The 13,458-nt window shown below is 35.3% G+C and overlaps 1 protein-coding gene across 5 annotated transcripts in view; it reads left to right on the top strand.

Moving 5' to 3' along the window:
- The window catches only part of LOC139972054 (vitamin D3 receptor B-like), a 238,195-nt gene that overhangs the window by 178,434 nt on the left and 46,303 nt on the right, over window positions 1-13,458 (top strand). The window contains exon 1 of one of the 5 annotated variants that reach the window (XM_071978946.1): window positions 4,548-5,759. The exons of the other annotated variants lie outside the window; for them this stretch is intronic. Coding sequence (XP_071835047.1) covers window positions 5,710-5,759 — 50 coding nt within the window. The 5' untranslated portion in view covers window positions 4,548-5,709. Of the gene's footprint in view, window positions 1-4,547; window positions 5,760-13,458 lie in introns of those variants that run through there. 5 annotated transcript variants of the gene reach the window in all.

Here is a 13,458-nt window from a genome sequence, read left to right on the forward strand (position 1 = left end):
CTACAACAGATTACTGTTGATCACATTAAATCTCTCTGTTGATGAGTTGAACTATGTACAATTTTACTCATATTGCTTCCATGCCAGATAATAGTGATAATAATACGTAATACTTATATAGCGCCTCCCAAAAATCTTGAAGCGCTGTACAATAAAATGTAAGTAAAAAGGAACAGATAACATTGAATCTCCCTGTTGATGAGCTGAACTATCTACAACATATTACTGTTGATCACATTGAATCTCCATGTTGATGAGTTGAACTATCTACAACATATTACTGTTGATCACAGTGAATCTCCCTGTTGATGAGCTGAACTATCTAACATATTACTGTTGATAACAGTGAATCTCCCTGTTGATGAGTTGAGCTATCTACAACTTGTTACTCATATTGCTCACATTCCGGATCACATTCTTAAACATTGAGACATCTCAGTGGGTCTCCTAAAACCTGGATACACAGGAGACCATTAATTATTTACCCCTAGGCTAACTTTGACCTTTCATGAACTTCCCATTCCTTTGTCCTCAGTCTGACCTTAGAAATAGTTAAAACAAAGCCAAGGATTCTCCTTAGATCAACAATTGTTGACAGTGATACAGACATCAGTGACCTAGAACAGCAGCAGCCACAGGCCACAGAAAAACAACATCTTATAAACATTGATAAATTCAGCCCTTTATAGGAGGACTGTACAGTAGTAATAGGGGAAGCCAGGTATATATGAGCTCATCTGAGGAGAGGAACGTTAATGATGAGGTAGCATCCATCACCTGGGAAGTCTCCACATCTTGGAGCTAGAGAATGAGTGCTTTGTAGACAAGATCAAAATTAGATCAAAATGATGCATGAATACATTCTTATTGTGAGGAAAACCACTGTTTTTTGAAGAAAAACCATTCTGTGTTTATATTGGTGCTTTAGGTTGATGTTTTTTTTTTGCACATTCATTGAATATTACAATTATCCTGTTTGGTCGATGATACTCATAAATAATTGTAAGTCAGTTATTCCACTGTTTGAGGCTCAATGTTGTATTAGTAGTACTTATGTGATTGAGTATATTCTCTGGATTCGGTCTGTTCATTCTTCAGGGTTGTTTATCATGTGCACCCCCCCATCTACTTGCACGTATGTCTCTTCACATGAAATGTAATTTCATGTTACATAATGTGTTGATCCTGTCTTGTTACATACCATAACAGTAGTTTTGGTGTTGTACTTTTTCCTCCCATTTTCTGTTTCCTCCCATTTTCCCATTCATTCATTCATTTTCCTCCCATTTCCTCCCATTTTTCCTCCCATTTTCTGTTAACCTTAATGACAGAGCAGGCAAATTAGCTAAAACCCTGGCGGCATGTCATATTCACTGCATACAAAATGCCAAGGAATTGAAACATCGTTTTTGTCAAACATGATCTGAATCTGCTGCTGCTATGTAAAGGGAACATGGGGGGGGGGGGTGGCTGGAGAAGGCTTGGGAGAGCAGAGTAGTGTAACATTACAGATGTGCTGGGTGATGATGTTTAACTAACCATGTAACTGAATGACCTTTGAAACTGTTCCCATGAGTGTCTCAAGTTAGAACGGCGACATCCTAATTACCTGACATGGTAATATAACATGGAGGGAGCTAGACACACCCAAGCCACATCCGCTGAGACAGGTTGTCTTCAATTCTTGGGAGATTATCTCATTCAACAGTCATGATCAACATCTACTGTACCAAATCAAAGGCCTCAGGGTTTGCTCATACATATTCATGACAATGCATATTCATGACAATGCATATTCATGATGGATATGTTAATCACATCACATGGCAACAAATGCAATTATCAACATACAGCAATGATCAGCTAGATTATCTAATGAGGTCAGATCATTAATTGCTCCAGCCAAGTTAAGAATGTAGCAAAACTGTGTCTTGAATTTAAATTAGTATAATTAATGCCAAAATGACAAATCATTAATGTTTTCTCCTTTTCCTTTCTTTTCATGTTGTGCTCTTTCATCTGATTGGTCAACTTCATTACATCAGGTAAGTACCAAGTACTAATCAAAACTAGCTTGTTGTAAAACCCAAAACAAATTGTAAAACCCAAAACAAGGGCTTGCACCTGAAATAGAAATTGTATATTGAACTGAAATAACAATGGATGGGATTGTCCCTCAAGAATATACAAGGAAGAAAGGGTAGGGGATGGGGGAGGGGAGGAGGGGAGAGAGGGCAGGAATAAGGGGATGGCAGAGAGAAGAAACAGCAAGGAAATTAACTACTTTCTGATTTTCTGTTTGAATATTTGTGATTTACATGATTGTAATTCTTCATCTTGGTGTGTTGTTTTGAACAACAACGAGCTTGTTCCAATCTCCTCCTCTCTGTTTCCATACATATTCTTTGGTTATGCAACCTGCATGCTTCTCCGATAAGATAACCTGTTTATATTCAGTCCCACACTGAGTTACCCAATCAGAGCTTGTAATGCTATCAATAATTCTCTTCAAGGTGTACCTTTAACAATGTGCTGACTTTTGCATATTGAACTGGCTGATACAAGCTTCATTTACATTCATTAAAGACAAAAATGATGTGTAATGCTGATGAAAACTGAGTAAAATTTTGTAAAAGGCAGAAAATTGTATAGTGATCAGATGAGGTGTAGCACAGGCTTGTTAATTCATTCTTCGCTGATACAGGAAACAGAAAGTTAGCAAAGAAATCTCTTAGTGCTTAGCATAAACTAACATATAATTACAGGGTCATACCAAACTGGTGTTTCTGTAGGAATAATGTAATTAATCAACCATAGCAACATTATTTTTTTTCCCAAAAAAAATAAAAAATTCTACAAAGAGAAATAATTTTCACATTCAAAATGAAGCTAGCATTTTAATGCTGCCCTCATTCTTTACTATAGTTATAGTCTTCTTGGGGATTCTCTATGCTATTTATATGTCAGATATCATTGTCTATTATAGGCATGCCAATTAAATGGTAAATAATTTGCTTTTAGAAGTGCTAGGGAATTAGTTTTGATAATTCTATAACGCGATGTTAGAATACTTCAAACTTTGAGTCAATGTCTCGTGATGTTGCATAATTAATGAGTAAGTACTGACTTCATTCATATCTAGAAATGTTGTCATTGTGGAGCACTGATTTCGTTATTAGTGTTAATCACATACAGAAAGCAATTGATGTATCTAAGGCCTTTTCAAATTGTCGACGCCATCTTCATTTATTGAAATTGAAAATTGACTGGTCAAGCTAATGAACTGTGCTGTTAGTGATCGATTTTATAATAATTTTGATATAATCATGATCGACCAACATGAACTTAAAAAAAGCTATTTTTTTTTTAAAGAGGTTAAAGGATCTTATTCTCAGATTAACACAGCTCTGCAGTTAACATGTTTGCATGTTGTCTAAACTGCAGGCACATAATTTTCTTCCATAACTGTTTTAAGATACCACAATTAGCATCAGTGTTGTAAATTGCTGCATTTAACATGTTTACCTGCTTCATTGCGAGCAAACGACTTGTTCCACCCATATCACAATTAATTACAGTATCATTATTATTACAATCTAAACACTAGCTGCGTAATTATGTTTTCTGTAGCAGCCTACAACAATAAACACCGCCCCAACAAGTTGATTAAAATACCATACTTGTGTACATGTAAACTTTTCATGGTTTGACATGTTTAATAAGAGTAAAACACATATCAATCCTAGGAAGGAACAAACATGGTTTTATGTCTCTCATGTCTTTTAACGTTCACTTTTGTTGGATTTTGTCAATATTGCAACAGAAAAAGAAAGAAGCCTAAATGATTTGCATGTAAAAACATTGCAAAAGACAGACACTTTTTTTCCTCTCCGTAGTCTGTGAGAACTACTTGTAAAGTGCCTGTCATGATAGTGTGTTCAGCTAGCTACCAATGTCTACTGTTTACTAAAATGATTATTCAAAACTTGACCAAGTACTTTGCATAAAAATTCTCAATTATTTAAAAAAAAAAAAAAAATTATGCTTTCTCTAACATTAGAAACAGATTTAGAGATTCAAATTATACCAACAAGAAAACTAATTATGTAGCTATTGTAATTGACTACCCATAACTGTTAGTGTTTCTATCCAGGAGATCATCTTTATTGCAAACATACTTTAAAAACATTGAAACCTCAAAGAAACGTTATCCTTCCTGTCATAACGAGTCCATTGTAATACCATACTTTTTAATATATTTACAGTTCAAATTACATATTTTTCTCTCTTTTTGTCTGTGGTTATGTGGTTAGTTGATTGAACATTGTTTTCCATGTTGATGGCAATACAGTTTCATTCCTTTCCTTTTGTTGCTGTTGTTGTGACATTGGGTTTTAGAGATTTGTTATTATAACAATAAAAAAAACATATTTAGTTTAAAATAATCCTAAATTGTTAAATCATAGTTCTATATATTTATTTTCAAAAGGAATCTTCCAATCTTAATTCCTTTGCTTTTTCCCATTCACTCCAGTTCACCATGTAAAAAAAAAAAATTAAAAAAAGTTTGTATTGTAGTTCATTGCCAAGGCCCCTTAGCACTCTGTAATTTTGGAAATTTGGAAATCTCTTATATGTCTTCTCCTATTCTGATATATGCTGCAAACAGTTCCCGGAACGGTCTATTTCCCTTTCAGTACCTCAGTGTGTGTGGTTGTTATCACAGAGAAGTTTCTGTCTGGCCAGGTCGTAAATGTAACAGTTCCTTCCTATTAGCTTCCAATCAAACAAGAGCCAGCCTTTGAATTTACACCATTCATTCATCCACTCACTCATTCATTCATTACCTTTCACACTTTGTGTTACCAGTACTAACAGAGTTGCTTCTTTCACACAGTGGTGTGAGTGAGTGAGGGTGTGCTTTTATTAAGAGATGGCTAGGCTTCTGCTGTATCTGTTAGATAATTCTTTTAGTAGATAGGGAGCTCTCTTGGTTTTGACCTTGGTTGGCCTTTGTTGAATTGGTTGGGGCATAAATTACATGATACTACTACTACTACTACAGCTAGCTAGCCAGGCTGACTGGCTGAGAGAGTCTCGTGAATTCACTAGCTATGAGAATACATTGGTAACAGTAGTGACACAGTGGAAGACGAAATAAAGGAAGAGTGTTGGAGCCAACCAGATATTTGGGGGCTGTGCACTTCTAGTTTCTCAGAGTTCATTCGCAAGTCCAACTCTCACAGAAGTGAACTTTTTCTTTCGGTTTTTCCGAGAGAGGAGGAAGGTGCACAGCATTTTTTTTACAAACTTTTCCAGTTATTGTATATATGTAGAACTGGCATTGCGATTGCTGGAGTTTTAGACAACACACAGGAGGGATTATTTTGTCTTTTAAACTTTTCAAGAATTGGCTCCCTTTTAGAAGAGTTTAACAATTTTAGTTGTGTGTTTTTCTTTTTCATTGAGGACTTTCTCTGGCCAGTAGATTGAGTGGTTTAAGAATTTGAATTGAGTGTATAACAAAAGCAGGTCTGAATAATATAAAGTGATAATACGTGAACAATATTTGAATCAAAGACAAGAGTTCAGTTGTGACTTTTCGCTGTCACCGTATTATTGCTTTCTCTGGATGCTCGTTAACATACTTTAATTATCACAAAAGACGCCGGTGCTGGTTTGTTTTATGACTTGTATTCACTGCTGAGAATGGAGGTGTTCTGGAAAAAAGTTGTGGAAAACGAGGATTTGTTCACAGGGTAAGCTAGTAGTGCAATACAATATTTTAACAATTAATGCATTTTTATTAATAAGTTTAGTAAAAGAGACTGACGTTATAGTCAGATTGGAAAAATTTCAATTAAAGAGGAAAAAAGTGAAGAAAAGTTAATTCCCTCAGTATAGTTTTTTTTTCCTCAGTATTGTTCTTTTCCTCAGTATTGTTCTTTTTCTCAGTATTGTTCTTTCCTCAGTATTGTTCTTTCCTCAGTATTGTTCTTTTTCTCATTATTGTTCTTTGCCTCAGTATTGTTCTTTTCCAGCTGGTGAAGTGACAGGTTTTTCTGTTTCTTCTTTCTTGTTACGTGCTAATAGTTCCGTAAATTCCATTTCAGATATTTATGTAGTATTCAGTTAAATACTTGAAATTATGTGGATGTTCAAAAAAAAATATTGATGTTGTTATGTGCATGATTTTGATATAAGGTAGCAGTTTATATAAAAAGATAGAAAACTTCAAAGAAACATTTCGATGTGTTTTTGGTCAAAAAGGCTGATAACATGTAGTTAGGGCTCTGCAGGGTATTGTCAGTAATGTAAGAATGGTATACATCAAGAAATGTTGTCATGTTGTCGACTTTCACTCGATAGCAGTGAAATAAAACAATTAAACATGAATATATATCTTTAGAACATGCAAGATGTTTGAATGTTTCATAGGAAGCAAGTCATTTGAAACAAACACTCACCAAGAAATACAAACTATGCTGTTGTAGTTTACTTTATTTCATTTTATTCAAAACATTTTTCTTTTCTTACAACATGCAATATAATTTTTGTCAAAACATTTGTGGAAAATTTGTGATTGGAAAGTTGTTGCTCGCTTTCAAACACGGTAAAAGTGAAACATTTGTTTCACATAGGTAGGAAAGATAAACCCACTAATTCGAATTATAGTTCTTATAGTTATTTGGTATAGTTCTTATTTTTGTGGAAAGAAACGGTTAAACTCATACGAATTCCATTTTATAGGCCTCAAAATTAAACTATAACTTTTTTCAAGGTACACTTGACTTTTTAGGAAAAGTTGAAAATCTTACAGTTGAAAAGTTTATGTTAACTTTAATGCTGACTGTGTTTTAAGTTATATTTGTGGAGACATATTGGAACAGTACTCAAACAGTATCTAGAATAAAGCATAATTGGAAATATAAAATTAGACGTGTAAACTTTGTAGGTTTGCAAATGAAAAAGAAAAATGCATTACAATAACGTTAGTGTAATGCATTTTATGAAATTGAAATTATTCAGTATTTGACGAAATCATGTAATATACTTTGTGCAGTGAACTGATGAACTGGTTGTAACATCTTACAGTATATCTCTTGAGTCTCAATGAGGGATATCCAGTTCTGTGTAAATATATTTGTATCTAATATGGTGAAATCACAATTTACAGCTCTAATGTGGCGACATTTGACGTTAGGAACGGCTCATTGTGACAGTTTATCAGGGCGGGGGGTGGTTGGGGGGTGGGCCAGTCGGGTCGCATTACCAAAATGGGTAAAATGTCATGAAAGTTGATGAAATCTTAAATCTGCTTTTGAGAATTTTGCAGTCTTCTTTACCAGTTTCATAGACAAGAATTATTTTGTTTCCTGAATTAAAAGCAGAATATGGACGGGAAGTTATTAAAATTCTTATTACGCTTAAACAGAACGTTTTTGTTTTTCTGTACATCCTCTCCCTCTTGGCATCATGGTGACAACAGCAATATTCAAGTTAATACATCATCTGATCATTAATTGTGTAGATTCTGTCATGTCATTCTATAAAGTTATAAATTATGTAAAATATCAAGTTCACTTTCATAGTGATTGGCATTCATAATAATGTCGTAGTTTATTATTTTTATTAACCCCATTTAACTTTTGCATTTAATGAAAGTTCTGGTAAAAGACATTGTAACTGAGACGTCTGTTTGGACAGTATCATATGCAGCTACACTCAGTAGCACAGACTTATGGTAAAGACATATTGTGACTGAGACTTCTGTTTCAACATTGTCAGGTGGCAGTCTCTTTTGAAAGAAAAGGTACCTCTTTTTTCTTGACTTTGATCAATGCCTTGGTGGTGCCACTGTTCAATCATAAAATCCCATAACAATGTAGCTGGTTTAACCTGGTTTATAGTCATGGTTCATTTCCAATTATGAAGTTATTAAGTTTGCATTTTCCAAATGGTTAATACTGATAAAAAAAAATAACAAAGACATGGGATCTGGGGAGACAAATGTTGAGAATTCAATTTACTTCAGTTAGTGAAAAAAAGAATTATGGGTGTCTTTATCTTGATCAATTAGTAATCTTATTGGAATGATACCAAAAGGAAAAATTGTTGTGACCAAAAGCAAAAACCCGCTTGAAGGAGTCAACAGGGTTGTTTATTATCTTTTCCAGAAGGAACAATTTAGCCCCCCAAAAACACTCATAAATATCAAATATGATGATGACAAAATATATCAGGTAGATATTTATACAAATACCATTCCCAGGTAAAAGAGAAACTCATAAATTTGAGATGGGAAGGAAGAATAAAGGTGTAAATTGGCGGATGCTGTAATTGTTATTTCAGTGCTTACCATAATAAAACCTGCCCACTGTAATGCCTCAAGTAGTCAAAGTTTCTAGCCAAAGCCTGGTGATTAGACATTTCTGATTGAGAAGTTGTGGTTGAAACAGGAAACGGGTTACTATTCCAAGTTATAAGTCGGGTGGAACCGTACTTTGGAGGCTCTAGGAGGGTAATGATAAAACGCTATTCAGCTTAATTCAATTTTATTGAATATTCCACTTTCTCAGTCTCAGTAAAATTTTGGTCTTGACAACTTTTATGAGTCTGGGTATACTTTTATCTAATTCCTATGAACTTTCATATTTTACCATTTTGTGTCATATGTGGCATTTTTTAATATTTTATTTTTATTAATGACATGTTAAGACAGCAGTAACACACGTGTACTTAGGGATATACCGGACTGTTCCGAATATGCTGGTTGGTCGCAAAACACTGTGCTTTTGTCCATTTTCTCTTCTTTTGTATAAATACTGATTTTTTAATATCTATTGTAGCTATAAAAACTCCCTGTGAAGGAGGCCAGAGAGAGTTTAGAATTTGCCATTTGCAGCCACAGAATTCACAGCGTGTCGTCGTTTATGTAGTTAACATATATAGATTGGTTACTACAATAGAAAACTATTTTTTTTAAAAACACATTTAAGGAAAGGAAAGGAAAATATCTTTGCAAAATTTGATTTTCTAATTTCCTAACTAGTCCACCTAATTTTTACATTTAAGTCTTTGCAGCGTACCCTAATTACAGGCCTTTTATTCCTTGGCCATAATTTTATGTTTAAATTGGTCATTTATAAATAAATGCTGCCTGCTGTGCACATGAAATTGTTGTGCCAGATCATGACTCAATGATGGTAATTCTGGGATTCGTTGTTGTCATGGTTATGACAAACTACTTAAAATTTGTTTAACTTCAGGTCCCATCCCTGCCTTGACTGTCTTCTGAATTTGTTTGAATAATCTCAAGATGTTATTTCCTCTCCTGCTCCCGGAGATCTCTGACCTCAGTACATCCCAAACAATCTCAGAATATGAAGGTATTACAGTGTTATAGTTTAAAATTGTAGCAGATAGTTAGGAAAAAGTGCAGGTAAAGAAAATAATAATATTAAAAGGGAATTATTGGGATGAAGAAAACATAGCATCTAGTTGTTACCTACCCACTGTAAAATGGCAAATTATTGAACATCTTCTGGCTCTTGCCAAAAAAAAATGTGAAGCTGAAGGGATTAGAAACGTTCTTTGCTACCAGATGTAATTATTGTGGTAAAAATCATTGTAAATTTGTAATGATAATCAGCTTTGCATGAGACTACTATTAAACCAGTTACACTTAAAGCTGTATTAAACATCATTATAATCATTTAACATATCAATTATAAAAGATCAGGTTAGCAGTGATTTATCACAAATGTCTCTTACCTCCTTCTCTACAACTCCTAGAGTTATAGTTCGTACTTTGAACCTGAGATACACCACAAAAGTTGATCACCTTGTTAAATTGGTAATTAATAGCCTGATGATTATTGTAACATTTTTTTTCTTCCGGTGAGTTCAAGAAGGGTTCAGCGTTTGAAAAACTTTTCTAATGATTTTTTGACATCTTTGATGAGATGATGCAGACTGTGTGTGCAAAGAGTTCCTTTTTGACTTGTACCAACTTTTAATTCCGCAGTAAGAGAAGAATATTCTTTGGAAATGTCCCTGTCACCATCTTGTTGAAAATAGAACTTCACAAGACAGAAGATTGTGTGCATACATGACAAGTTATACAATACTTCAGTTTAGATACGTTTGTTGTGCATGCTTTTAGCAGATTTGCAGAAGATGATACGTTATTTCACGTTTGCTGAAGATCCTACCTTACACGATCCTTTGGGGATGAAATACAGAGAAAATTTAAGTCAAAAGTAATAGGCTTATTGAGGAGGAGATTCTGTTCATGTTGGAAATATTTAAAGAAAAGAAAAAACAAAAGGGGGTATTTTTCAGCAAAAGATACGGTTATGAAATGAGTTTTGAGTAATACTGACATTATGATTATGTCTTCATGTTTCTGTATTACCATAATGATGAGTCACAGTGGCTGCTACAAGGCCCCTTGGGGTGTTTAATTACACGAAGCCTTCTGAGGAAAATTTAAAAGTGTCCAAGTGGAATCATTAAACCTATAAGCATCTCTATATAGGGCTGATAAAAGAGTCCATCGTTTATAACAAAGTATCTGTTTATTACCGTGGATATGCCTCTGATTTGTAACCTGTCAGTAAAGGCAAGAATGAACAAAGACGTCCAAGGGATGGATGATTTTATAAAGCTGATTCTGTTCAGTGTTGTTATTTTAGTTTTATTTTAAAAACCAATCGTTGGTGCCACCATGAAAGGATTTTAAGATATCACACAATTTTTAATATTAAAAGTGCCCAACTACTATTAACAATGACTGTATGTGTCTCACACCCTGTGTTCATAGCCAGTACCATGTAAAGGAACAAGGTCCTCCTGGGTTGGGCAATAATAAGGTTTGTTTGGTTACGGTCATGGATATTAGGATGCCATTGTTAACATACACCACAGTTTACTTTACCGTTTGTAAATTTGGTTTTATATGAGGAGTGAATTTGTCATCTGCAAGGTGCCCTGGAAAGCTTTTGTCTGGCTGGCTGATTGACATTTTGTGATTGTGGTTCCTTGGTGAGAGATTTGACTGTCAGCTACTGTAGCTCGACAAATAATCATAGAATGGACTGCAGTCTGAGAGTAAGGGGACTACAGGACACAATGACATGATCCTCTTCTGGAGAGGTATTTACTGAGAGAAAGGGGACCTACTGTACAGGACACAATGACATGATCCTCTTGGAAAAGAGGTATTTACTGAGAGTAAGGGGACTACAGGACACAATGACATGATCCTCTTGGAAAAGAGGTATTTACTGAGAGTAAGGGACTGCATGACATAATGACATGATCCTCTTGGAAAAGAGGTATTTACTGAGAGTAAGGGGACCTACTGTACAGGACACAATGACATGATCCTCTTAGAAAAGAGGTATTTACTGAGAGTAAGGGGACTACAGGACACAATGACATGATCCTCTTGGAAAAGAGGTATTGACAGAGTAAGGGGACTGCATGACATAATGACATGATCCTCTTGAAAAAAGAGGTATATACTGAGAGTAAGGGGACTACAGGACACAATGACATGATCCTCTTAGAAAAGAGGTATAAATGAGAGTAAGGGGGCTACAGGACACAATGACATGATCCTTTTAGGAAAGAGGTATAAATGAGAGTAAGGGGGTACAGGACACAATGACATGATCCTTTTGGGAAAGAGGTATTGACAGAGTAAGGGGACTGCATGACACAATGACATGATCCTCTTGAAAAAAGAGGTATATACTGAGAGTAAGGGGACTACAGGACACAATGACTTGATCCTTGTGGGAAAGAGGTATAACAGTAAGGGGACTGCATGACACAATGACATGATCCTCTTGAAAAAGAGGTATATACTGAGAGTAAGGGGACTACAGGACACAATGACATGATCCTCTTGGAAAAGAGGTATAAATGAGAGTAAGGGGGCTACAGGACACAATGACATGATCCTTTTAGGAAAGAGGTATAACAGAGTAAGGGGACTGCAGGACACAATGACATGATCCTTTTAGGAAAGAGGTATAACAGAGTAAGGGGACTGCAGGACACAATGACATGATCATCTTGGGAATGAATATTATAAAGACAGACATTTGTTTGCAAACAGATATTCATTGCATATAAAGTTTTTGGCATGAAGGCATTTAAATCATTGTCAGGTCCACTTACTTTTACACATAGTATTATTTTTGTTATTAAACAAAATTCAGATATGACAAAAAGTGATTATTAACCGGGGTAAAAACATGAGTAATTCTGGTTACCTTCAGATAATACAGTCTAAATTACCCAGTGATGCCTTGGTAAAATCCTCTCTTCCTGTGTCTTGCTTATACACACTTTAGTGTTCTGTATGTATATACCCCCCTCCCACCCCCCCCCTCCCAACCCAGTAGTGCTTGTAATATATGCTGCTGTCTCTTTATATAGCTCACACATGCCTTTGAAAACTCTGCTGTAACCACCAAAAGAAAAGCCTCTGAATCAATGATAGGGCTCTACCACAATTTTAAAGCAGTTTAAAAACTGTTTTTATTACCAATGTAGGCCAATTAAAAAATAATAGGGGTGGCACGTTGACATATATACAGTCATTTCATTACCTTGGAGTATGAAACCTGTCAAATTGCAAATAGTCAAGACCCTGTTAGTAAAGACACATAGGGCATAGGTCATGAACTCATGCTCTCCACTGATACCAAACTATGGAAGTTTTGTCATAGTTTTATGATTTATTATAACTGGTTGTGTGAGTTAAGACAGTAATGGTATATCAAGTCTAAGAAAAAAAAAACTCAATAATGTTATTGACCCTTTGGTTCTGTAATAATAACAGCAGTAGCAGTAAAGTTGTAACAGGAGTATAAGGGAGTGAAGGGTAGGTAGGTGCCTCCTGAATTTAAATACTAGTATGGAGTTTAACTGAACGAACAGGGTTTCTAGGTTCCTGCCTTGCTAAGAACAGTAGTATAGATGTCGCATTACTAGTATAGGAGGTGTAAGGTGATAAGAAGTTGTGGGGGTTTTTAGTGGATCAAATTACTAGTAAAGGTGTATGGCGAGGAGTAGCATTCATAGGTTCAAAGTGTGCAATATTACTATTATAGGTGGACAGGTTTTAGGCCGTATTGGCCTGTATTACTAGGCCCTATTGGCCTATAGTTAAAGGCCCAATTGGTCTGCAGTAATATCAGAAAACAGTACCGTTGAAGGAAGCAACATAGATATCACCATAGGAAGTCCGAATGTGTGATTGAACTGGTAGTTGGCTGGCATAGGAAGATTGCAGCAATCTCTGACCAAATGGACAGAATGTTGTTTCATTAGGTCAAGAGATAGATGCGTCCACCTTCACTGACCTTTATAATTGTACCAAACAGTTAGCTGCTATCTGTCACACACTCCTTGCAGTAGATAGGCGATGTTTATCATTACATA

The sequence above is a fragment of the Apostichopus japonicus genome, chromosome 8 (genome assembly GCF_037975245.1).
Source record: "Apostichopus japonicus isolate 1M-3 chromosome 8, ASM3797524v1, whole genome shotgun sequence".
NCBI lineage: Eukaryota > Metazoa > Echinodermata > Holothuroidea > Aspidochirotida > Stichopodidae > Apostichopus > Apostichopus japonicus.